We start from the raw sequence: 26,540 nt of genomic DNA, 5'->3' as shown, positions 1-26,540 counted from the left end.
ACTTGTGAGATGAATGGTTTTTGTCGGGAAAACCTTGGTTGAACCTCTCAGTGACACGGACTGACTTAATGATGATTGGGAGTTGAAATCTTTTCCCGTTTGTCTGTAATTATGTTGATCCTGTCAAGGTTTTGATTCGATAAGCAGATTAATCACACCAACATATCAGATTTAGGACTTTTATGTTACTCAACTTTTCTGCTTTAATGTTTTAGATGGTTGTCATTGATCCACTCAGGTCCTTTGATACTTAATCAAAACTTTATGTTCCTAGTACAACCTAGACATGCTAATGTTTATTAGCATTTAATATTTGAGATATTTTGTATTGAATAATGTGTTTACTTTTGAACAAAGTAGAAAAATAGGGTTTGTTTTCTATGTATTAGCACAGGTTAGCTTTGCAGTTTTACTAGCATTGGATATCATTTCATTTACTTTTTTTATTTTGGGCAAACATTTAAACTTCATCACATAGATAATAATACAAACAGAAAGCTTTATTTCACTGCAAAGTTGTCAGGAAAACACTGAACCCTGATTTGTTCCCAATTTGCAATTTGTCTTTCAATTAAGCAGATGACTGAAAACAAAGTGTATTGATTCAAAAAGGTTGGGGGTTTAGTGCTCTAACGCAATGTCTTCTATATTAGACTAACAAAACTGACAACCTATCTGGAGCCAGAGCAGAATCTTTGTCGTAATGAAGTCCAAAGTAGAAACCGATTCCATTAAAAATCTGTTTGGCGTTCCTGCTGTGTGTGTGTTCTCCGTCCATGTGTTATCAGTGAATTTGGACACGGCAGCCTCACAGGCGAGTCAGAGGTGGTTAGAAATTATATTCCAGTCAGTAACTCCGACCAGATTGAAAGCTCTGGGGCAAGTTATCTCAGCGCTCGGCAAAATACAAACACAGAGAAGTTCAAAACAGCTTTGGGTCCTTTCTCTCGCTTTTTTGAAAGCTTGAAATTGAATCAATGCAAGCTCTGCCCTCGTAGCGAGGGATAATGAAAAGGCACGAGTTCCCCTAATTTCGACAGGGCACGGCAAGGCTGGCTGTTGCGTGTCTAGAGCGTGTGTTTACAGCTTCTTTCTCGATGGCTGTGGCATTCTTCAATGGAAAATCTCATAAACTGTGGTCAGCCCGTCGGGGTGTTTCAGCGGCGCTGGTGTTGGTAACGTTCAGGTAGGCGAAGCTTTGCGTGGAGGAGATTAACTCTGATTTGGCCCTCACACGGCAACTTTTTTTTCTAAAATCATGACTACACACATCCAGGGAAAGTGGCTTTTTTATGGATGGCGTGCTCTTACTCTATGGTGTGTAATAAAAGCCTACCCTCCCTTTAGACCCACAGGAAATCCCTGCTCACATTTCGCTTCATCTCTCCGCAGGCTCCCTGTCTATTTTCAAACCTCTGGACCGTGAGGAGCAGGACATCTTTAACCTCACAGTCATGGCAGAGGACCACGGAACGCCCCGTCGCTCCACCAGCCAAAAGCTGCGCGTGCACGTGATCGACGTTAATGACGAGGTGCCTCTGTTCGAGGAGAACCTCTACCAGGCACAGATCCTGGAGAACAGACCCGCGGGGACGACAGTGCTGCGAGTGTCCGCCTCCGACCTGGACCTAGGTAAAACACGCTAACTTTATTAGGAAAAAATAAAACTTTATCCTCGACCAGATGAATCAGACTCACGTCACTCACAATCGTTACTCTCACCACACGGCCATTAATGACAGGTGAATGTGCCAGGGTGAGTTTTATTCGCACAATCTGGCAGCCAGACGCCCAAATTGATTAAAAGCAGCCAAATGCTCGGAAAAACTAAACATACAAACAATTACAATGTTTGCTTTCAAACAGACGCCTGCAATGTTTAATCTTTTGACTGTGAAATTGTTTTTTTTATGTCTATACTCTGGTCTATGTTGTGGTATTGTACAGAGCTAGTGACTGAGTTCAACAGGAGCCCAGTCAGTTGAACTCTTAAACCTGAACGACCGTCAAAGTTTTATAGGATTTTGCCCAAAATGATTGACTGCTTCTTTGGTTAGATGAAAACTTTAAAGTATCTACTGTATTAATAATAAAGGACCAAAAGGCGGATCATCAGTCCCCTGACGTCTTAAAGGACTACCTTTTTTTAATTAGACATTAGGTGGCGCTGTGGTACGCTACGACAAATGATTTCACCATCAACCCATGTTTTGCAAGTTTCGATGTTTTTACTAATCTTGACAAGAAAAATGTATTTACTTTTTAATATATATATTAATTTTGGATATATATGTACAGCAGGAAATAAGAAAACATCCTTTTTTTTCCCCCACAGTCCACATTTGCATTTGCTTAAAGTGTAGAATTTGTTTTAGAAAGATTAAAGTCAGTTAAATACTTCACCTATAATGGAAATTAATGCAACTGTCATCGTTGATTCAATGTTCAATGTATAAAGATAGAGAAGAATAAAAGATAAATAAAAATATCATAATACATTTTTGAAATTGTCAATTTGATCTTTACTGAAAATGTTCTTCTACAATATTAATCAGGTTGTAGAAAATATAATGACTTGACTATGATTGAAATCAAATAAATAACACGACTACCTGGGAGGAGGCCTGGGTCAGACCTAGAAAGCTTGGGGTGGAGGTTTCTGGGGGAGAAGGAAGTCTATTTACTTTGGCTGCTGACTTGACCTCGGATGAGCAAAATAAAATATGTCGAGGCACACATTTTTCATTCCATAATTGTTTATTCAAATATCTGTTCTCCCTTTATATGCAGGTACCAATGGTCAGGTGACATACGGGGGCATCTCAGTGGAGGGTTTCACCATCAGCCCTGTGACGGGGGTCATTACAACAACACAATCCCTGGACCGAGAGCTTCAGGAATTCTACACAGTAACAGGTAGAGCTAAAAAATGACCAGGGGTCATTATGTCATTAAATTCCAACAGGGAGATGCAAGAATTGTTTATGCACTTCTGATACTTTAACTTTAAAAGAGATTGGGAAATTCCCGTTAAAGCCGCATGAAGATGTTCCATGAAATCAAATCCTGAATTGTCTGAGCTCTTTGAGCTGCAATGGAAGCAAAACAACCCTGAAGATATTTTGTAAATGAACAAATCTGCTGCCGTGCCTTCTGAAAAACAACATCCAGAGTGACGACCAGAAGGGAGAGAAAGACTGACGAGACACAATATGTCTCATTTCAGGAGCTGGTGTGGATGATGCAGTAGTTTTCTGTTTATCACAATCGAATTTTTGAAACTGAGCAGAGGACAATTTGCACCTCAGTGTTCAGATGGATTTTGTTTGCTATTCAGATGTATCCGACTGAATACAGGATTAGTCACTAATCCTTACTTTCATAACTGATTACAGTTGTACAGTATCTTGAAAAAGGTTTCCTGATCATCAATAGCTTCCTTGTTTAAATGTTGATTTTGTCAACAAAAAATGTGAAACTTGAACTGATATAAAACCGTTCCTTGAGTTGGTTGAACTTGCCGTTTATTAGAAGATGTTAACCACTTCTCCAATGAGCCTAACGGACACATTAGACTAAATGTTAAGTTAAAAGTTGATTTATACATATCACATGCAACAACTGGTGTTTTTTTTAGAGACACAATAAACATCTTCAACCGACACCCTCTCACAGTTCTCTTGTCTTGATGATTTCTCTTCTAGTTTACGCCAAAGATGCGGGTCTTCCGCCAAATTACTCCAAAACAACGGTGAGGATCACGGTGCTGGACCAGAACGACAACACTCCGGCGTTTGGACGTCTCTTCTACACCATCGAAGTGCCAGAGAATTTGGATTCGTTGCTGCTTTTCACCCTCAAAGCAACAGATCAGGACACCGGAGAGAGTGGGAAGATAAATTATCGAATTATAGGTGAGAGACTTTTGGTTCCTTTGGATAATGATAAGGGATGGGTGCAAATAGATAAAAATGTCAGTAATAATCACATTAAAAAGCAGTGCAGATTTCAGTGCTTCATTTTATTGTCATTGCTCATGATGAAAATTCCTATCTTGAATACAAATGTATTTAAAAGTTGAGTCAATAAAGTATCAGTGATTCGAAGTCTGTTGCGATCGAAACACATTAAAAAATTAATTGTACTTTAATGACATTTTCGGGGAAAGAAAGATTTAAATGAAGTGCTTATTTTCCATTATTTGACTATTTGTTATACCAGGTTCAAAGTGACCCTACGGCCTGAAAATTAATGTGTCTGTGGCATTCCTTGCGTTGTCTCTGACAAACACATTTGCTTTGGGGCCTTCAGGTCACCTTGAAATGGAAATAGCACAAGGGTTAAGAACCATTGTGGTGCCACTGATAAATCACTGGCACCACAATGTATCAGTTTTGCAACCTTAAGAATGCCCATCCTTAATCATGAATCAGTTTTTTAAGGTTGTTTTTTGATGTTGATCCATTCACAATTTGTTTCCAGCTGGTGACCCGTTAGGGGATTTCACCTTGGACAGAAAATCAGGTGCCTTGTCCACCTCGAGACCATTGGATCGAGAGAAGAAACCATCTTATGCGTTAACTGTCATCGCCCACGATCAGGGGAAACCCTCCCTCAGTGGCACTGCTACAGTAGAAGTCACAGTCCTGGATATCAACGACCACAGTCCCCAGTTTGAGGCGAGCAGCTACACAGCAGACATATCCGAAGACGTGCCCATAGGTTCTCTGGTTCTGGAGGTGAAAGCCGTCGATCTGGATCAGGGGCCCAACAGCCAGGTTGTCTACTTTCTGGACGAGGGCTCCAGAAGCATGTTCATAATCGACCAGAAGAGCGGTCGTATCATCACGGTGGCGCCGCTGGACAGAGAAAGAACCGCCTCCTACACCTTCAACGTCTGCGCCACCGACTCTTCTCCGTCAACCCCTCGAAACTCTAGCGTCCAAGTCACCGTCTACATCCAGGACGTGAACGACAACGCGCCGTTCTTCGTTCAGGACCCACTGATCGTCAACATCTCCGTGGGCGGCGTGTCCAGCCGCAGAGTGTTGGCCACCATGAGGGCGGAGGACAAGGATTTTGGAGCCAACGGTTCAGTCTTTTATCGCTTTGCCAACCCTGTGAAGGGTTTCACCATAAATTCGCTGACTGGAGACATCCAGGCCACAGAGAAGCTGCAGGGTCTGACGCAGAGCCAGAGGACGCTGATCGTACAAGCCATGGACCAGGGCAACCCGGCTCAGTCCTCACTGGGAGTGGTGATCGTTTATATCCGGGAGCAGAGCTACAGGGGCATCCGCTTCTCTCGCACAGCCAGAGACGTCAGCCTGCAGGAGAACGCTGCAACAGGTTTGCATGATTTGTCATTAATCTGTCATTTTGCTCTTTTCCCTCGCCAGCTTAAATACTGCAGACCGTAAACACAGATGACGATTTGAATCCAGTGCCTTTGAGCGAGGCTTAAATCATGCTTCAATTCACGCGATTCATTTAAATGTATCAAAATAAATAATCCTGCTTTTTATTTCGTTCCGGTGATGAACTTGAACAAGACCTCACATACTTTGAAATATTGTGTACACCAGAAGTAAATAAAACACATGCTAATTACATTAATATCATCTTGTGCGGAAAACTACACACAAACAGCCACAGACACTGCACGAACGCATCACTAGACCTTTGGCTTCATTCAACACACTAAAACAAAAAACATGATTTACTAATCCAAAGCAAAAGGTAGAGATGGGTACAACAAATAAACAGGCACAAATGGTAGTAAGACAAGAGAAACCGTTTATTTATTCTGGTGTCAGTTTAATTTTCCCTATGGAAATATTCATTAAAAAAACAGCATATTTTATATATAGTCCTTTAAGAATCAGTGCTTGACCTCACCCACCTTCTCACAGAAACATAAAGATATATAATGGAAATTAAAACTAAATAATACTGAAAAAATGTATTACAGAAAATATAAAAAATACAGAAAGTATCTTAAAATAAAAACTTAAAAAGAAAATGTTGCCTGAAAGTAATACTGACAATCGTATAAACCGTAAAGAATCTTACAATGGACATACAACCAGTACAAAAGTAAAGTTGTTAAATTAAGCTTTTATTTTGCAAAACTGTTGGGAAAAATATAAATATTTGGGCAAAGTTTGTGTTTCATTTATTTATGTTTTAACCAATATCTGTGCCAAATGGGTACTTCTAAAACTGTGCTGGTGCTAAATTGGTAAAAACATAATTAATAATTTACCATAAATGAATACAAGATACGGATTCATGTAATTTGGGGGCTAAATTGTGTGTGCTTTAGATAGTTCAGGCATAAACAAGGAAAGATAAGGAAATGAGGCACCAAAATAAGACACAGAAATCTGTTACTTTTCGGTCTCGTTTGTACCATTAATGAAAGAACCAGTACCCAGTATTGATTGGATGAGAGAATACAAAGAAGGCCAACTTCTTAAGGTGTGGTGGGGGTGTGTTACAATAGGGTTGATAACACAATGTCATCTTTACATGTGCATCACCAACAGAGACAGCAATAAGAGGTGAAGTCCAAACCAGAGTTCATCCTTCTACCGGATCAATACTCTATCGAGTTATTTACTTGTCAAAAAGTTGATTCTTTTTCAAGATAAAGTTCTGGAACATTTGCGTGTCTTATGTAGTAGGCGTGTGATCACTATCTCACACGTTTTGTAAGCACTCTCGACACACTGACTTAGTTAAAATGTTTTATTTCAGGCACAGTTGTTACACAGACTCAGGCCCAGTATCCTGATGGCTCTCGAAGCGGCATCGGCTACAGCATTTTCAGTGGAAACAGGATGCAGTCGTTTGGCATAAACACCATCACTGGTAAAGTCCAGACATGACTCTCACAAATAACCTCATCCTGAGTGTGTCTGACTCACTCCTTATTCCGTCAGGCGAAATCTGGGTCCAGAAGTCAGATGGGATAGACTTTGAGGAAAACCCCAAACTCCGCCTGGTGGTTAAAGCAGAAACTGCATCCTCCAGCTCCTACATGGCGGTGAACTTGATCCTGCAGGACATCAACGACAACCTTCCACGATTCCAGCTCCAGAACTATGTGGCTTACATCCGAGAGGCGCAGGGACACGACTTTCCCATCATTCAGGTGCAGTAGATCAGTTTATTTAAGTTGGCTGGTGCAAAGTGTGAAGTTGTGGATTGAGAAATCACTTGAGTGTTGGAAACCTGGATAGTTTCAGTGTTGAATGGGAAGACTTTTGCTTTCATGATCCAGAGAGTATAATGTTCTCCGCATACGCTCGACAGTTCCAAGCACAATATTGCTGAAATGACTCCTGGACTTCACTAAACTTCCTCTCTGTTTCTGTCTTCAGGTCGCAGCAGAAGACCTGGACCAAGGGCAGAATGGTCAGGTCACCTACTCCATCAGGTCATCATCCATGAGTGGCTTGTTTAAAATTGACCCGCTGACCGGCAGCATCACCACAGCGGCCATCATGGACAGAGAGATCTGGACTCAGACAAAGTGAGTCTTTGTTGTTTCTTTGAACAGTGGAGCTCACAGTGTGACTTTAAATTGCTTTGTCTAAATCATATCAACACCAGAAAGTGTTTCTACTTGCCTGGTGCAACAATAATGATAAACAATAGAATGAGAATAATATAAGGAGTCCGTTTTGTTATTGTGAATATTTAAATGTATTTTACTACTGGAGAAATCTTTTTCTTTTTCTTTAAAGTAAGAACGTTTTTTCAGTTTTGTATCTGTATATTTATCAGAAGAAATACATCTTATTAGGTCAATTATTAAGTTTTAACTTAAGGGAATATATATATATATATTTTTTTAATTAATTATTTTTAGAAAAAGATTTGACCAAAATCTAGAAAAAAAGGTCAAACTTCACAAAAATTAAAAAAGAATAACGTTAATGTGTATCTCTACCAAGGAGCTACTGCTTCATGGAAAAAACTCTGCTTAAAATAAGCTGAAACAAAAACTTTTGTGATTTAAGAGTTGTGTTGGCTCATGGCAAAAAGGAAGTTCTTGGGAATCTTACCTCTGCTCAGATTCCTTACCTCCTACTCTTGATTAAGCATCTTGTTCTTCCTCCTTTTTCAGCCCTCCATAAAACACTTTCACCTTCCCACGTGTAGTAAAAACATTTATAAATAACTTGAAAAAAGAACTGTTGAAAAAAAAGATTATGAACAAGATGTGTTAATGTTGAAAAAGGTAATTGAAAAAAAACTTAAACAACCAAGAAAGAAAAGTATGACAAAGTTGTCATTGAAGAAAAACGCCTTGAGTTTCTTGTTGATGTTTTCATTTACTCATTTCAAAACATAGTGCCAACACCACCCTTTAGGTTTAACAAGAGAAAGGCATATTAAAATTAAAGAATGAAAAGGCAATTTGGTTTCAACATTATTATGTGATCACTTTCACAACAACTTTTCTAATGCCGCTTTGTAACCTCCAGGCTAGTTGTCACGGCAACCGACCGTGGAACTCCACGGCTGGCCGGCTCCGCGACTCTCACCGTCATCATCGTCGACCTCAACGACAACAGTCCCATGATCCCCCTCCCACGAGAGATCCGCGTCCCTGAAGGTGGGTCAAAGTGGAAGTGAGATTTGTATCTGCGCTGATTACATCAGGTCCAAAGCTCCGGTCATTTCCTGTTGTGTGATCGCAGCTCAGGATATTTTACTCATAACGGGAGGAATCTCAGGAGCAACTTTCGTATCTTTCCCGCCTTGATCCACTTTTGATTTTCTTCCTCAGACACTCTTATCGGCACCGTCATCACCCAGGTCACAGGAAATGATGTCGACTCTGGTCCAGCTCTGTCCTACACGCTTCACCTGGACAGAGACAGCCAGGGAATGTTTGGAATCCATTGCTATGGTGGAGGCGTGTCCCTGACTGGCCCGCTGGACTACGAGGAGAGGACCTGGTACACGCTGACCATACGGGCGTCAGATTCCAAACATCAGAGTGAAGCTAACTTGACCGTGCTGGTGGACGATGTCAATGACAACACACCCACCTTCAGCCAGGACTTGTACCAGGTACAGATGCCTCCATGAGGTGATGAGTCCTGCTTTAATGCTGTGACTGAGTCTATATATTCTCTATCAGGTGACTGTCTCTGAGCACCTTCCAGCGGGAAGCGCCATCGTCACAGTCACCGCTACTGATCGCGACTCCGGTGACAACGGGAAGATCACATACAAAGTCATGTCGTCCACCAGAGGCGTCTTCTACGTCGACCCCAGCAACGGTATGAAGGTTTTACCTTTGTGTTCATCAAGTTAAAACTGTAGATTAAAAGCTGACAAATAAAAACACCCTAAGATTCTTTTACATTCAGCCCTTTAAATCACTTGTTTCAAACTCAAGGCCAAGAGGTCAAATATGGCCTGCAGAGTCATTTTACATGGCCCTCCATATAGTTTAATAATATCAAAGTAGATTAAAGGGCAACTAATGTGAAAACCAGACTCTTCTGACTCACTCCCATGTTTCAAATGTTGAAGTCTTCCTCTCCAATATGCAGTAAAGACCTCATCATGACCATGGTTTAAAGTTATTACTTTATCATTTTGGCACCGCCTGAAATCTCAGCGAACAAGAGGTTATAAAATTTTTTCAGTGGGCGGGGCTCAAGCACATTTTCTAATGTAAATATATATATATAATATGAAAATTAATTTTGTACAAACAGACACATACTGATGAGTACAATAGAGTCCAACATCTATTTAAGACACACTTAAATCAACACATTAGTTGCCCTTTAATGTTAACATAGATTTTGTGACCTATAAAGAGTTCAGTATTTAAGATAAGATAAGGAACAGATATTATCTATGTCGACAATTATATTGTTACTTCCATAAAGAGTAAATCACACATCAAAGGCTGTGAATTCCAAGGCAGTGTTTGATGAACACAGAGATACAGTGATTAGGATGGATTGAGCTGCAATAATGAAGGAAAATATTGCAATATCGATATACTTCCTATTAAAGACTGTAGGAATGTAAACAATGTTTCTTTAATTCTGTGTGTTCCTTTAAAGATCATTACTATTTTCAAGATATGCACTCAATCTACTTTCCTGAATGTTTTGTGGGTAAAAGCTGTTAAAGGGTAAAAATGCAGAAAAGCACGACTGGATTTCTCTACCTAACTCATGGTGAGAACAGTACACATATGATAATAATAACTGAGATAATGAATATGAACTTCTGAACACTTTTACAAAATCAAACATTCTCTCCTGGACTTGAACGCTAGTGGTTGTTTTAAGCTTCTGTCGGAAGACTTCTCTCTCTCTAAAAGCGAAACTAAAATTGTTTGTCGACTTCCAAGTGGCTTTTCCCAGTGGAAATATGGCTGCAAAAATATATATTAAACATATTAATTCAGTTTAAACTCAAGAATGGGGAAAAAATGTCACTTGAATTATGAGAGCAAATATGAGAATCTCCTGGTGTCTGTCCAAAATATTTCAACACTGTAGTGGAAGAGGTTGAGATCATCTGGGCGTTGTCTTAGACGCAGGGAAGTTCATCAATCTCCTTAAATGGTAAAAAAAAAAAACTTGAGATCTAGATTCAGATGTCAATTTGAGTTCCTACCTTCTCCTATGATGAGTCATGCTTTTATCAGAGTCACAATCAAGATCGTAATCAACATCCTCTTCTTTCAAGGGAGTTCCTTCCTTCCTAACAGGTTTTCTTTTTGTCTCTTTCAGGAACTCTGTTTGTTAGCAGGAAAACTGAGTTTGATTTCGAGAATCCATCCATCCTGGTGGTTATCAGAGCTCAGGACCAGGGCTCTCCTTCCCTTTCCTCCTTCGCAACCGTGCACGTCCAAGTGTCCGACGTCAACGACAACACCCCCACCTTCCACCAGTCTGAGTACAGAGCCACTGTGGCGGAAGATGGGCTTCTAGGATCTACTGTACTGACCTTAGAGGCTGTGGACGCTGACCTCTCCAGGGACAACTGTGGTTTTGATTTCGCCATTGCCAGTGGCAACTCTGGTAATGCCTTCCAGATTGAGAGCAGCGTGCGCTTCTTGGAAGGTAAAGGCTTCCAGACCGTGGGCAGCCTGATCCTTGTGGAGGAGCTGGATTTTGAAGCCGTATCCAGTTATAACCTGACTGTAGTGGTATCAGATCGTGGGATCCCTCAACGTAGCTCCAGCGTGCCGATCCTCATTAGCATTACAGACGCTAACGACAACCCACCGATATTCAGTCGAGCAGATTACAGCGTGATGCTGAGCGAAAGCGCCAGTAGGGGAACGGAAATCTTGCTTCTGTCCGCCTCTGATCCAGACTCTGCCCCTAATGGAGAGGTGCAGTACTCCATCAGTTCAGGCGATGATGCTGATCTATTCCAGGTGGATCAGTGGACGGGAGCTTTGAAGCTTAAGCGTCCTTTTGGCCGTGAGGTACAGCAGTTTTATATGATCGTGGTTCAGGCTACGGACGGCTGTGGGCACTTCGCTTTAGCTCCAGTGGCCATAGAAGTGAAGGACATTAACGACAATCAGCCCTATTTTCCCCTTAAACAAGTAACAGCTAGCATCAGGGAAAACCAGCCCCAGAATGCCTTAGTGACCATGTTGCACGCTATCGACAACGACAAAGGTCAGTTGCATTATTTCATGTTGGACAGTTCAAAAGATGGAAGAGACGCCTTCGTCATCAACCAAACTTCAGGGGAAGTACGGACTCGCTCCACCTTTGACTTTGAAAAGGTGAACTCCTTCCATTTTACAGCTGTCGCCATGGATACCGGCAACTACTCCGCAACAGTCACAGTGCATGTTTATGTAAAAGGAGAGGATGAGTATGATCCCGTTTTCACCTCCCCTGAGATCTCAGTCCAAGTGCCTGAGGGAGCAAAAGAAGGCGATATCATAGGACGAGTGCAAGCTCGAGATGAAGACGGCGGTCTCGATGGTGTCGTGCTTTACTCTCTTGCTGACTTTTCGCCTTATTTTGAGGTCAACAGGACGACTGGTGCCATTTCCTTAAAGATGGACAGCTACAGCCGAAATGTTGGGCGCTCTAAAAGAGAACTGCGACTCATGACAATGTACATAAACGCCCACAGTCCTTTGGAGAAGTCCCGTGCTGCGGTGGCCAAAGTCATGGTTGATGTAACCCATACAACATTTGGTCTGACTACAGACATGAACATGCTGCTCGTGAGCGTCATTGCTGTGTCACTTGGGACGATTGTCATACTGACGATAATCGCAGTGGCCCTGTTTTGTGTTAAATTCAGACGCCATAAGAAGGAGCGTCAAATGCACGGGCGATGTACCGCAACCAGCACCATGTTGCACAAGCTAGAGGAAACAAAAATAGCAGCTAGTGAAATTATTTACCACCAGGCTCTTCCTGGTTATGTGGTGGACCAGGGCAACAGCAGCAGTGGGGGTCCCTTTATCCGAGGCGGATCTCTTGATCCATCCCATTCTAGTGGGCGAGGCTCTGCAGAGGCTGAGGCGGCAGAGGACGATGAGATAAGGATGATAAATGAATACCCACGTGTGTCAAGTATATCCTCCTCCATGCAGGAGCGGATTTCTGCACGAGGTCCTGACTCTGGAATCCAACAGGATGCTGATCAACTGTCGGATGTGTCCTGTGAGCCCTCCATAGACTGGTTCAAAGGGAAGAAACTGGGCAGCCTGAATGGTTCCATATTGGCTGGCCAGTTACCAATCTACAGGGATGAGGGTGGCGGGTACGCCAGTGTGGGACGTGGACTCAGCATTTCCCACCCTAAAGACTATGCTTTCCCACAGGATGGTAAACCGACAGTTGGCGGAGCCTTAACTGCTATAGTGGCAAGCGATGAGGAGCTGAGGGGGAGTTACAACTGGGACTATCTTCTGAACTGGTGCCCACAGTTCCAGCCACTGGCCAGTGTTTTTACTGAAATAGCTCGCCTTAAGGACGAGACCACCCCCCCTCACCCTCGCCGGTCATTTCATAACAAAGCAAAAGAGACAAGAATAGACCCGCCTCCCTTGATCACTTCAGTTGCCCATCCAGGGGCCAAGACAGTTCCTCCGAAACCTCCTGTTGGGAGGACGTACCCAACCCTCTCCACTTTTAGGAGGTCGCCACTCAGTGCCGAGGGTTCTATCTCCTCAGCCACCATGTCCCCAAGCTTCTCACCTTCACTTTCGCCACTGGCTGCACGCTCCCCTGCAGTCACACCCTTCAGTGTCTCCCAGGGGCCATCGGCTTCCATGATCAGTGCGACGGACCACAATCTGGAGCACAGTGAGGAAGCAGAACTGAGGATCTAACCTTGTACATTTTTATCAGCCACACAAGAAAATAGTATTCAATCAAGCTATCTCCACTTAGCTGTTGCATTCAGTGACTTTTTGAAGAAAACTCCTGTTGATCAGTGTTAATTTGCACATGCTAATGGGGCCTCATACATGATGTCAATATTTTGTACCATAGCATTGTTTATATTTTTATACATTTTTGTTTTTTCTGGCATTCAACGATGTAACTTAAACCTCAGAATATATTTCTATATTTTGTATATTTGTAGATTGTACTGTACACTCATCTGTACTGTAAGTTAATTTCTTCAAAAAACAATCATTGGTGGTCAATGAAGGTCGTGGTAGAATGAAGTAGCTGTAGTCTTTTTAGGTAGATTTGATAAAAGAACATGAATGTTTTGATGTTGGCTTGATGTCCATCACTCATCATTGACATCATTCCATTTATACATGTGATACATTTGAAGACAGAGAACCAACAAAAATGTCACAGTAGATCATTGTCAGCAGCTTTCGTTTCTTCCTAACTAAACCCACTTAACACTCGGTGCGTCTTTGTCGCAGTTGTGTCGCTGGTCCTTGCTCCGATCCCCACTCTCTGTTGCATTCAGCTAGTTGGGTACAAAACAGCCCACAAAATCTTGAAATGGAAACCACAAATATCTTTTTAATTTGTCCCATGAAGACAAGTTGAAAACGTTACCACAACTATATAGACAAGATAACTCAGTGGAAAGAAAATGCTAGGAAATACATATTACCTCATGGCGATTTCTAAATTTTAGTCAGTCGTTTTTAATGAACCGTCAGAGCTAGTATCTCATTCTGAGCCACAGGGCACTGACCTATCACGTCTGCTTCTGCCACTGGCTGGCCTCAACTTCACTGCACCCTCCGGCTGTGTCACCAGCAGCTTCTGTCATGTCAGTCAAAGTCAGTGATATACGAAAAGGCCAGGTCGATAAATACTTTCTTTTCTATACACCCTGTAGAGTCTAAAGGTCAGAAAAATATGTAGTAATCTTGTTTAATGTTTGAAATCTTTTCATTATATTTCTTTAATATAGTCTCTGAATTGTCTGCCGAAATTATAATAACAGCCATTTCTACATGAAGACATTAAAACATACAACTAAAAATTAATTGTAACTCCAGGGTAAAGCGCGACAAGGATTTTTGTAGATAGATTGTATTGAGTATTTGTAGTAAAATGCTCCTGACATTTTGGGGATTAGCAGCTGCTGGTGTAGCACTAGGAATAGATAACATAAATGGCCGACCTAACCTGAACTCATCTGGCAAAGACACTCATGCACACACTCATGCACACACACTGTTGCTCCAAAATAATGCCGACAGAAAGTCTGTTACGATGGAAACAAAATTAGCCACAAATATACTTGGCATAAAAGAATCTAAACACAGTTTGTTATAATTGAAACAAGTGCAAAATCATATATATATATCATTTGAGTCTTGCAACATGGACTAGGGTTCCGTGTTTCTGGCACCAGTATTGAATGGACTCTGTCCATCATGATATAGAACATCATTTAAATGTTACCTTACCTTGTATTGTTGTTCATACTTCATCTCAAAATCATATTTTCTTACATTGCGGTAATTCAGAAGAGCTTCAAAGATGGCTGTACATATGTATGTCCTGCAGTTACACACAAACTGGCGAAAACAAAATAGCCAGCATTCTCAAAATCTCAGCAATATTATATATTATATTATAATAATGCAGTGAGGCTATTGTTCTTTCTCTGAACTGGATTCAATTGTTTTTATCTTCGCACAGAATCAATTGAAGATGAATGAATGAGTTTCTGCAGAAGTGGCTGAATGGAACTGACATTGCTGCTGCGTTAAAAATAAACCATTGTGCTCGCTTTTGTAGGCTTGTTTTGATCGGCAGAATGTGTTAAAGCTACCACTTTAGTACCGGACCTCATGAAGAAATGTAATTAAAATTGTTTACAAACAGTCTGGACCTAAACTTTGTCTCTTCTATAAGCATTACAACTCTCTAGTGCCAAACATTTCTTTATGACTCTTAGGGATGTTAGTTTCAGCTAGAAAGCTAATGTCTTTATTATTTATTATGAAAGGAAAAGGACTGAATTAGACGGTGGTCAAATATATCTGAATTAATTTGACTAGAATGAAGGATATTTGTTTGTTTGTTTGCTCTTGTCGCCACTTATTTTTGTCTCTAAACTGTACATATGAAGGTACCAGATGGAGGAAGACTTCCTCTGGGTTTTGTTTCATTTTAAAGAAGCCAAGTGCCTGATTAAAGTATGTCAATTACAAAAAGTCTCTGTTGCATTTGTCAAGTTTTAATGTGATTCCTTATCAGTGCCTTTTTTTATTGTTTTAAGGTGGGGTAGACGTTCTTCAAAGTGTTGTGGACAAGTTAATGTTAAAGTTTTCAGTCTCATATTAGTACTTAAGACTTTCTTTTTAACCTCACAGCCCGGAACAGACACAGTCAAGATGAATGTTGTTACCAAAACGCAGCACCTACTGCGGTCACTGTACACACAGCAACAACAGCGCTCGGATGAAGTGAGTCTGAGGGCAAACACCAGGTCGTCACTCAGAGTTTCAATGAGAAGCTCCAGCAAAACCAAAACGGTGAATCTATAATTTTCCTGTCAACACAAATTCTATACACAGGAGGCGTTTAACTTGCAATCTTCGCTGTGATGAGGTTTTCTCTCTCCGTCCTGGCGAGCAACAGCAGCACTGTTATTGAGAAGAGAGGATGGGTTGCACAGAAGAGTTCAAATGATGAGGTTTTACTCAAAATGACGGATATTTGCTCGTATGTTACAAACACAGACACATTTGCATTTATATAGCTATGCCAGGAAAGTAATTCCACCAATAAAGAGCCATATTCAGATCTCAGCTTGAAGAGTACAAGAGGCGCACTTTGGTTCAAAAGCTTAGTCCTATATTGCTGTCATGCATCACGTATGCTTATGCGTCTCAATCTAATTATTGAACTATTATGCTTCTTGAAAAGCTCTAGGACGTTAAGGGGTTTATACATATGCACCATAAAGCCTGCTACACCAAATTCCATAAGAGGTGTGGGACACCCTGGAAAGGCTACCAGAAAAATCCAAGTGTACTGCAGAAATGTACTTTTGTTTCTCAGTTACGGCTATTAAAAATCTAGTTTATACAATTTAAAACAATAGGTAAAGCAAGACAAGCACTGTAGCTCGCAGCTTTTCGACTAAATCTAAATAAAACTCCTGAGAGTGTTACTAGATTTGTTGTTAGTGAACTCAACTATTGTGGAAGTCAAACATTAAAATTCAACAAGAGTAGCTTAAAAACTGTTGAAATCCATTGCTCAAGGTAAAACTAGGAAGTAGAATTAAGTGACAAAAATAATTATCTGGAGAAGAATAGAAGATGAACAAACTTGTGGCGACTCACTAATATGAAAATAAGGGCAGAAGAAGAAGAACACACTACAATGTGCGATGAATCTCCTCAATGCCTTGAAAGTCATTTGAATAAATATATGAGAAGAAACACAAAAAATGTCTATTTTTTGAATACTTGGATGTGGTTTGAATGGAGCCACATTCATATGCCACGACGACACTCACTCATTGATTCATCCAGGATTCAATTCCAGGCAAGAACATTTCAGCTGTGAATGGAGTCACTTTGCTTGATCCCATTCTCACATGAAAGAACAAGTTAATCAAATAATTTCATGCGTTTGTGTGTTCTTTGTAGCCAATTCCGATGATTTCTTATTTCTGTTCACACAATGTACTGATGAAATTACTGTCCAGGACAACTCTTTGTGTGTTACCTTTGTGAAAGAAAGAATACTCTAATTTATTTCTATTTATGAGCGACTGAGAGATGTTTTTCTACTATAATTTCTAATAGACAAAATTGAATGAAAATGGGAAAGTAGACAAGCGACAAAGGGGGCTGGTCTGTTGACAGTTGAAGCCAAAGGAAGTCAACAACAGCGATGTCGGTTTGATAAGTAAATAATCATTGTATTCCCTGACGTGACTGTGGTTGAGATTTCGGATATTATTTTAGTTTGTCTAATGTTACAGGTCCAAGAGTGGTCGACCTCGTAACAAATATCTGTTTGTGAAGGTGGAAATGGGAGAAGAAACACAAGATGTCATTTTGTTTTCACAAAAGTTGCATCTGAGGCCCGCTCTGAGTGCTACCTTTTATACCTTCCCCACGCAACTCTGGACAACGACAATGGTTCCGCCTCCCTGTTTCTGCCAAAAGTTTTTTTTTTTAATGATGTCGCAACAATAATGAATAATAAACTAATAAATTGTATATACAACGTTTTTAACACAACTGTAATCTGATTTTCCTCAAGTTACCATCACAGTACCACGGCATCCGATTGTGTGTAGGGGAGTGCACCCGTTCACATATATTACAACTCAGTTGTTATTTCACAGTTGCATAGAGGCCATCTGTTTATTGCTACCTCTTTTGATCATTTGCGAATATGTCATACAACACAATGTAAAATGTTTTTTCAAACAAAAGAAAACAAGAAAGAATTTCAATCGCAAATCAAAGAATTTTGAGTGAGTAATGTTAGCAGTCATACTTAAACTATGAGTTTCACATGGTTTTTTGTATAAGTGTTTGGTAAATAGTCAACTTTTCCGGAGCTGTTTTACCTCATTCTTGCCCTTTATATCGGACTTTCACTTCATTTAAGTGATCCAGAATGAGGACGGACATTAAGTTTCTAAAACATCCATTTAATAGCTCATCTCACTTTTGCTTGGGCGCAACAATCATTTTCTACGTTAGCTCTTTACATTGATGTTTTTATCCAAGTTCTGAGCCAGAGAGGTTTACTGAAGGTCAGTCCATTAGCAAAATCACTTCGCTCTTTATGTGGTTGTAAATTATGGGAGAGAAGAGAATTTCGGCATTTAAGATCTTTTTATGCGAATTACGACATTCCGTGTTAATGGTACACAGGACGGCCAGTGTCACATGTTCCTAGTGGCATACTTACCTGTCATTAAGATGACCGTCATTTCGATATCCCTGGAACTTCAGCTGCACAGCCTTGAAGGCGTAATGACTATAACGACTGGAGCACATAATGGTTTTAGCATGGCCTCTGCAGAATCATTTGGGACGGCGACTTCTCGCTGTCTTATGTTGGAGAGCACTTTCTATAATGATGCAGCGAGAGAGTCGGCGGCCTTTTAAATGCATTTACGCACTCAGTCGTGGCGGTGATCTCGGTTTAATGACGGCATATATGATGTGACGTATGTAGAGATAAATACCAGATGCAATATTTAGGTATGGGGTGTTTTGGACACGTCAAAGGCGTGAGATGCCTCTTTGGAAAGCACTGATTGCTAAAGTTTTGGAAAAAAAAGTGTATGGTTTAATTTTATTTTCCTTGGTCTTGGTTCACATTACCCTTTAAATCGCACAAAATCGAAGTAGAACATTGAGAATTCCCAATGGGAACACCTGAATTCAAAGGGTTAGTGTTGATATATATTCGACAAGCTCAGTCTAAAAATGTTTTAAAAAATAACATTTTATGTGCCAATTCCTTTCCATGTCTTCTTATGTTCAAAGCTGTAGTAAGAAAACTGATTTAATAATACAATATACATGAGTAGGTGAGACTTGTTGCGCTGGTGGTTTTTGGTTTCTGGCAACAAAACATCTTGGTCCCACTGGTGGGTCTAAACTAAGTGAAAAATAAAAATGCGGTAGAGGGAGAATCGTAGCTCAATAAAATGTTAAAGTATGAAAAACTTCTCTTTGTCCATCAGATCTTTCAGACCAGGGGTCTGACACTCAATCAAATGGCCACCATTAGTAAATTGCTTCATTTGATAGATTCTCACACCACACACCAAACTTTTATCAGGTATATATTTACACATTCAATCAGTCATTTTTTTCATAAACATTGGTCCTTTTTGCCTAAATCCAGCCACAGAAGGCAAGATGCAACATATCAGAAGCAACATAGACAGGTCTTTCTTTCATTACAGCACTACTCACATAGATAGAGACAACAGGGCATGGTCGGGTTGTTTGGGTTTCTACAGTCAAATGAACTCCGGAGATAAATAAATCTGGAAAGTTCTCACTTAATTGTACGGTAAATTCCCTAAACACCATTCAGAAGTAGAAAATAAACTCCCTGCTTTCCAATTAAAAGCAGCACATCAGCTCAACGCTCCGTCTCCCTTGAAGTCATGTTCAAGTTCATGGTCATAATCAGCACTATTTAAAATCCACTTTTAGTTTTAGTTTTTTTTCCGCTTATTAATCATTGTTATTTGCCATATCTATTGATTTTTTAAGAAGGAATTTAGATTGTCATCCCTTTATTAGGTCTAGATTCTTAAAAATGGCGAGTGTTAGATGCAAAATAATAACATTTGATGACATTTGCATTGACTTTTTATGAAATTGATAATAAAAACAGCTATCATGCATACTGTCTTTTCAAAGATGACAGGTTTATGATGCTGTAAATCAATATTCATCCTAAGTTACAATCAATGATATGGAGGATATGGATTACCATCTTACAAAATATCATAACGATACAATGTAGACTTTGTTCTCTTAAATAGATCTTGGACCTCTATTGTAAAATGTGCCTTTGCCCTGCCCAAATAAAACACTGTTTGTCTGGGTATTAAATCTTGTTTACCAATCTCCACCTCCACCAAGATACTTTGTAAACAAAGCTGGTGTAATTACAGCTGTCTGTGAAGACCACTATTACCTCTAGACTCAGCTATCGTAACCTCTTGTTTGTCAACGTTCTAGATGGGGGAGAACTTTAAATGTTAACTGTAAATATTTATTCATAGCACTGTTTTCTAAGGCTAATTTCAGTCACCTTTGCGTTAGCATTGCTGTCGAATATCTTTCTGCACTTTACCTATAAGATACAGACTTAAGGTGATCTTGAAGGTGATATTGTGCAAGGGAGTACAACTTTAAATTTGATTAAATTTGATTAAATTTGATTTGAGGCATAGTGTTGTTGTGAAAGTCGAGAAGTGTATTTGATAGCAGAAAAACTGCCAAAAATTCACATGGTTTTAAAAAGTTTCCCTTGTTAAGCAGCATTTTGAGCACCATTTAAGCACCGGAACCGTTAAAAAAACTACTAGATAGATACCTACTACCTGAAAAAAAACCTTAGCAATACCCACCCTGACCCGTCTGCTAAGTGCAGGCTTGTCCTTGATTTTCTCGAACTCCTGTGTTGTTTCTCTGTGTTATCTTGACCTTTTTAGTATATATTTTATTGAGCACTGTTTTGATTGTTTAAGCGCTTTGTGACCCTTGTCTGGAAAAGCGAAATATATATGCAAACTACTTACTTACTTAACTTACTGCTTCTGAGAATCCATCCAATTGTTCCTACCTGTGTTAGTCTCGGCTCTGATTGGTTCACACGCTGCCACTTTTCAGCTTGATCGTTCAATACTACAGATATCCCATGAAACTTTCTCTCATCCCTCCATTTTGTATTGCCACAGTTTATCTCACGTAGATCTTCTAGATTCATAAATGATAGTCAGCCGTTTTAAAGCGGACATCTTGTTTTACAATGACAACACTCTTGAGCTACTGGAATCTGACAGGTCAAATTGAAACTTTTTATTTTTGGTGTTATTCTGTTTCATTCTGTATTAATCTGTTTTTTTTTTTACTTTGTAACTTACTGTGTTCGTGTGTGTTACTCTTCCTTTAAGAGGTTGACCTGAGACTGTTGTTCTCATGCTCTTCTTTAGCGTAGTTACGTCCTACAGTTACTATTTTTTGTTATATAAAGGGTGAGCTGGAAGAGAGAGCTGCTCATTTTTCATGCCCCATTGAAAAACAATATAGTTCGACTCACAGCAAATGGCTGTTCTAAGTGACTGAACAACAGATGGGTCACTGACTCTGATGGACTTATTAAATCTAAATCACTTAGTTAGGAAGGACTCGAATCAATGGACAATTTGCACTTCTCTGGACTCCGTGTTTTGAGTCTAATCAGCTTGGAAATTAATTTTTTGCAGGAGCTATTGTCTCTAATATTAATTGTCAGAAAGTGAGTTGGAGCTCAGAGTAGAAGAAACTTTTGACCTGTGTACTTGGCGACACAGTCAAGCCTAGGAGTGGAGCTGTACCTGCATTTGCATTTAAAGATAAAATTGTATGATGTCAGAGAATATAAAAATTTAACAGAGATGAGAGATTTGACGAGAGGTTGAAATCATCAAGGTTACCTCAGAGAACCTTTTCTTCTGTTAGATTTATTAGTGAGTTGCATGTCATCGCATCTCTTTCAGACTTCAGCAGACGATAAATCACAAGTTCAACACTCCCACTGCATTTTTCTCATTTTGCATCACATTTCTCTTCCCTGTCTCTTCTGTTTCTCCCCTGCTGTAAACATTTTTCACTGATTCTCTTGAAACCGTCTGTTCTCCGCTGGATAAGAAATCCTCGGGTCTGGGTTGAAAGTGGCAGTTTTACTGATTGCTTTGCGACCAGCCTGGTTTGAGATTTAACCAACTGTCTGTTGGCGTCACGTGTCGAGCTGATTCATCAACGAGGCCAGTCGAGTGAGGTCAAACTAAAACTTAGCAGTACTGACTTGCGGTCAAAACCGTCTCAGCCGACCAACACAAGAACAAGATTTGTATTAATTAGTGTTGGTTTTAGCAGTTTTTGTCTAATTAAAGGGCAACTTATGTGAGAACCCAACTCTCCTGACTCACTCACATTATTCAAATGTTGAAGTCTTCCTCTCATCATGACCATGTTTTGAACTTATTACTTTATAAAGTTCACCCCCGTCTGAAATCTCGGTGAACTAGAGGTTACAAGAGTGATGTCCATTATGACCTAATAATGGCTTCACTCCTCCTGCAGCCAGCTGTAATCATGCCCGCTTTGTTTATACAACAAGCCCTTTGGATGTAGAGACTTGGGTGGGTGTGGCTATGTTAAACAAGATTTAATCTCCAGAAAAACAAGTGTTTTCAGTGGGCGGGGCTTAATCACATTTTCTACTGTAAATATTTCAATAAAAAGAGAGTTTTGTACGAACAGACACATACTGATGAGTACAATAGAGTCCAATATCTATTTAAGAAACACTTAAATCAACACATTAGTTGCCCTTTAAGTTCAAGTCTACTTAAAGTCTGGACATTTTAGTATTTTTTAGAAAAAAAGAATATAAAAAGTACACATCAACTACAGCGTCATGAGGTGGCGTGACTAAACAGTCTAAAAGTAACGTTCGTGTTTGTTTAGTTGAATTTCATTCATTTGTTTTTCTGTTTTATTCGTCCCAGGCTATTAAATGCACCACACTTGCCAGTAAATAAGATGCGGTGGAAGTTTATTTGTGGTGTTTTTAAACAAATTTAATAATGTCTGGTTTTTGGTCAGTGGACGGAGGCGTGCCAACGTTTGTGTCGTGTGTGTCATTAAAGGAGTGGAAAAATCATCACGTCCATTATGCTTCGAGACCACTGAGAGAAACCAAGGGCAACTTATTTGTGTTTTTTTGTTGCTTTTTTAAATTTATCTTCACATTTTCACTGTCCCTCTCTGATCCACCATTTGAACCTTCAACTAACTTTAGAACCCGCGGGTAAGTCATTTTGTTGCCAAATTGTGTTTGATTGCAACGCATGCAAAGCGTTGTTTTATCTTTCATGAACAGCTTCTGGGTGTATCAGTGATGAATACATTTCAAAAGCATAATAGAAACAATAAAAAAAACTACACATGACAGAACGTCACATACTGAATCACCAGTTCACTTCCTCATCCTCTCCAATGAATCCCTTATACCAGGGAATTAAAACCCATTCTCTGTGTTTATACGCCTTGTAATCCTTGTGTAATTATGGACTTCAAAAATATCTGTTCCTTTTTTTTAAACCAACATTTTTATAGGTATGATGGACTATAAATAAACAAATGAATAAATCACTTCTGTTTTTTGTTCCATGTACAGCATGTATACTATATTAATTCATTCATATGTTGGACCTTTATTTATTTTTACATTTAATTATTTATATATATTGTTATAAATTTTGTTTTCTATTTATTTCAACATTTCGTTGGCAGTATGTCAGTCTGAATCAGTGATTGGTGAGACGAGCGAAACAAACCAAAGCAATCAATGTCGAACAAGTAATTATGACGCCTGCAGAAACTGGTCTATAGCATGATGAACATATGATGCTCGTCAAGACAGTAGTAGTTGATCCGATTACATCGCTGTAACCAAGCACTGCTTAAGACTGATGTTTGGCCGCATTACTACATTTGTATACTGCCAACGAAATATGTATATTAAAAAACGACAAAATGTAATAAATAAATGTTGAAATGTTGAAATACATTATTTATTAAATATACAAATAAATAAAAGTTGAAGTATATAAATTAATAAATGTATATGTACATAGAAATGCTTCTCCAACAAAAATAAACTCAGAAGTTGTTTACTTATTTTGACATTTATTCACACATTTATTTAATTATTTATACATTTAGTTATGCATTTATATGGTAATACATTTAGTTATGTATACTTATGTCATTTATTGCACTTCATATATGGGGGTCACAATATCAATATTTTTGTTTTTTACCATCTTGAGTTTGTTACATCATGTGCTAACACCTTGTCAATAATGTGTTGCCTCTGAACTGTGTTTCACTGTCTTTGAGTGGTTTATTGAGCTATTTATGTCTGTATCAAGTGTTTTAAAGCTGTAAATAATTTAATCCCAGCAGTGGGCCAATAAAAATGAAGGTTTATCAATTTGTTTTATAATTTGGAGAGCATTTATTCTCTGATCAAACATTAATGACTTCTGTGCTTTGCCGTCCTAAGCTCACTTCAATCCTAAAAACCCTTTTTTTCCCTTCCTATGATCTTCTTGTCTCTCACAAGTGGCGTGTTTCTCTCGGATCCTTCCCTCCGAGGTCCTGCCAGGCTTCTTGCGTGACTAGCAGGAGTGGAAAAAAAACCATTGGCACGCGAACCCCAAATCTATTTTTGGAGAGATTCCTTTTTTTTTTCTTCTTTGAACACAAAAAAGCCACAGGGAGAAATAGGCAATACTGGGGTGAAGGGGGTCTGTTTCTCATTTGGTCAGGCGGGCCTCCTGTCCTGCTCCGCCAGCGTCAGAACCACAGCAGTAGAGAGCAGCAGGGCGGATCAGACCAAAGTGTTTTTCCTGTAAAACCACCATGGGCAGAACCAGTGTGTCACGTAGCAACCAGCACAACCCGACTCCATTGACACTTTCGAGCTTAAATGTTTATTCACTCGCTGCATCGAAATCAATGTGTGTTTTTCTCCTAAAATCATCGTCCCTTGATTCATTAGTTATTCTCTGCTGCGGTTTTTAAAAAAAGTGGGAATGAATCCAATATATTGCATCTTTTGACTGGCAGTTGGGAATAGACTTTTGATCGATTTGTTTTTCTTCAAACTTTAAATGCAACATAGCAAAGTTCATCATTCAGGGCACCTTTGAGAGTTATGGATCGTTCACTAGTGTTTTTATGAAAATAAAACTGACTGCCCTTTAGATATTAGTTTGCGCAGAAGGGCAACTGTTACATCAGGGACTTCCAGAATCGTACTTTTCTCATTAGTTAGCAAGCTCAAAATAAAGATCAACGTATTTCCTAAAGCTAATGATGACATTTGAACTGCAGTTTGGGCTGCATCTCCTTCTGCACTGGACAAACTAAAATATTAGGAAAGCGAGGCTTTCAAAATACTAATGCATAGACTAGGCATGTCCAAAGTGCAGCAACCATTTGCTGCTAGCAGATTTAATGTGGCTCACTGTCTCTGTTATAAGCTGTATTATTCAACCAGAGAAGGTAACATTTTAAGTGTTTACTTTAATGTAATCCATGCTTTTATGACAAGATCCAAAATCAAACAACTTTAGTGATTAAATACTAACTTGTTTATGACTAGTCTTACTCACCATTTTCTTAGAGTGGTTAACTAGTAATGGAGGTGACTCTGTTGCATTTATTCCTCTCATTTCTATCTCTACCAAGGAGGCTTTATAATCCTGTTTCTAGCGAGATAGCTTAAAAAAACCCAATTTCAATTAAATTTAAAATTAATTCACTTTTAAAGCTAATTCAAGTCAAGGGATATTTCTAAAGAAGGTTTAACATGTACTTAACATTCATCCCATGCCCCAAAACGAGAAAACAAAACAAACATGTATAAGTTTCAATGAACACAAAATGTCCAAATATGAGTAAAAAAGTTTAGAAAAATTAAAGCAGGGCTTTAATAATGAGAACCATGACATGGTTTTTATAAAACATTCACTAACTCACAGCACAGGTATTATTCCCACTAAGAAAGTTGTCCAAAGATAAGATTACAAAACACACATCACAAACACAGAAACACAGTAAATATCATTGGGGCTGAGAGAGAGAGAGACGACAGGCAGAGATCCAATCAGTAGCAGGGACAGCTGATCGGCCACGCCCCCTTGTTCTCTGCCATGAATGGCCACGCCCCTTCTACACATGCTGCTGAGTTGGAGAGAAGAAACAGCAGAAAAGAAAAGAAAGGAAAAAGAAACACACTTTGACAAATAACCACAGGGTCGTAACACATGGCTTAATACATCTAGTGCCAAAAGCAGAAAGAAGAAAATGAAGGCCTTGATGGAGGTCTGCGCTCTCTTAAGTACGTTTCTAGTTCTAGTACCTAACGTTTTGAATCATCTGACCATGAGTGCAGATGTTGAGCTGTGTAATCGGACTAAAGATTCCTTTCGGTTTTTACATGGTAAAATGAGAATGTGCTTTATAGGAACAGAACTCTGACGTATGTCGAGGAACAACTGTCAAGGTCGATATATTAATTCCATCCATACTGAGTAATCATGTAGTACAGCTGGATCATGAGATAGACAATAATTAGTTTCATATTATCATTTCAACTTCTTCCTTTTCCACACTATACGGCGCACTAGATCATAGAGCAGCGGTCTATTTTCGAGATTTGTTCATATATAAAACTGAAAAGGCCCGAAAACAAATGTGTTTATGGTATCCCTTGCGCGGTCTCTGGGTCAGGGTGAAT

General features: G+C 39.6%; 1 protein-coding gene across 1 annotated transcript in view; it reads left to right on the top strand.

The window, feature by feature from the left end:
* LOC148075814 (protocadherin-16-like) overlaps nt 1-15,673 on the top strand; it is a 102,507-nt gene extending 86,834 nt beyond the window's left edge. The window contains exons 10-20 of the mRNA XM_087795169.1: nt 1,393-1,632; nt 2,791-2,916; nt 3,705-3,914; nt 4,483-5,349; nt 6,760-6,873; nt 6,945-7,156; nt 7,386-7,537; nt 8,496-8,626; nt 8,801-9,087; nt 9,158-9,299; nt 10,779-15,673. Coding sequence (XP_087651295.1) covers nt 1,393-1,632; nt 2,791-2,916; nt 3,705-3,914; nt 4,483-5,349; nt 6,760-6,873; nt 6,945-7,156; nt 7,386-7,537; nt 8,496-8,626; nt 8,801-9,087; nt 9,158-9,299; nt 10,779-13,360 — 5,063 coding nt within the window. The 3' untranslated portion in view covers nt 13,361-15,673. The remainder of the gene's footprint in view (nt 1-1,392; nt 1,633-2,790; nt 2,917-3,704; nt 3,915-4,482; nt 5,350-6,759; nt 6,874-6,944; nt 7,157-7,385; nt 7,538-8,495; nt 8,627-8,800; nt 9,088-9,157; nt 9,300-10,778) is intronic.
* The last annotated feature ends 10,867 nt before the right edge of the window (nt 15,674-26,540 follow it).

Source organism: Callionymus lyra, chromosome 7 (assembly GCF_982586985.1).
Source record: "Callionymus lyra chromosome 7, fCalLyr1.hap1.1, whole genome shotgun sequence".
In the NCBI taxonomy this organism is placed as follows: Eukaryota; Metazoa; Chordata; class Actinopteri; order Syngnathiformes; family Callionymidae; genus Callionymus; species Callionymus lyra.
The sequence above is the reverse complement of the archived record's forward strand: the minus strand, read 5'-3'. Positions and strand labels throughout refer to the sequence as shown.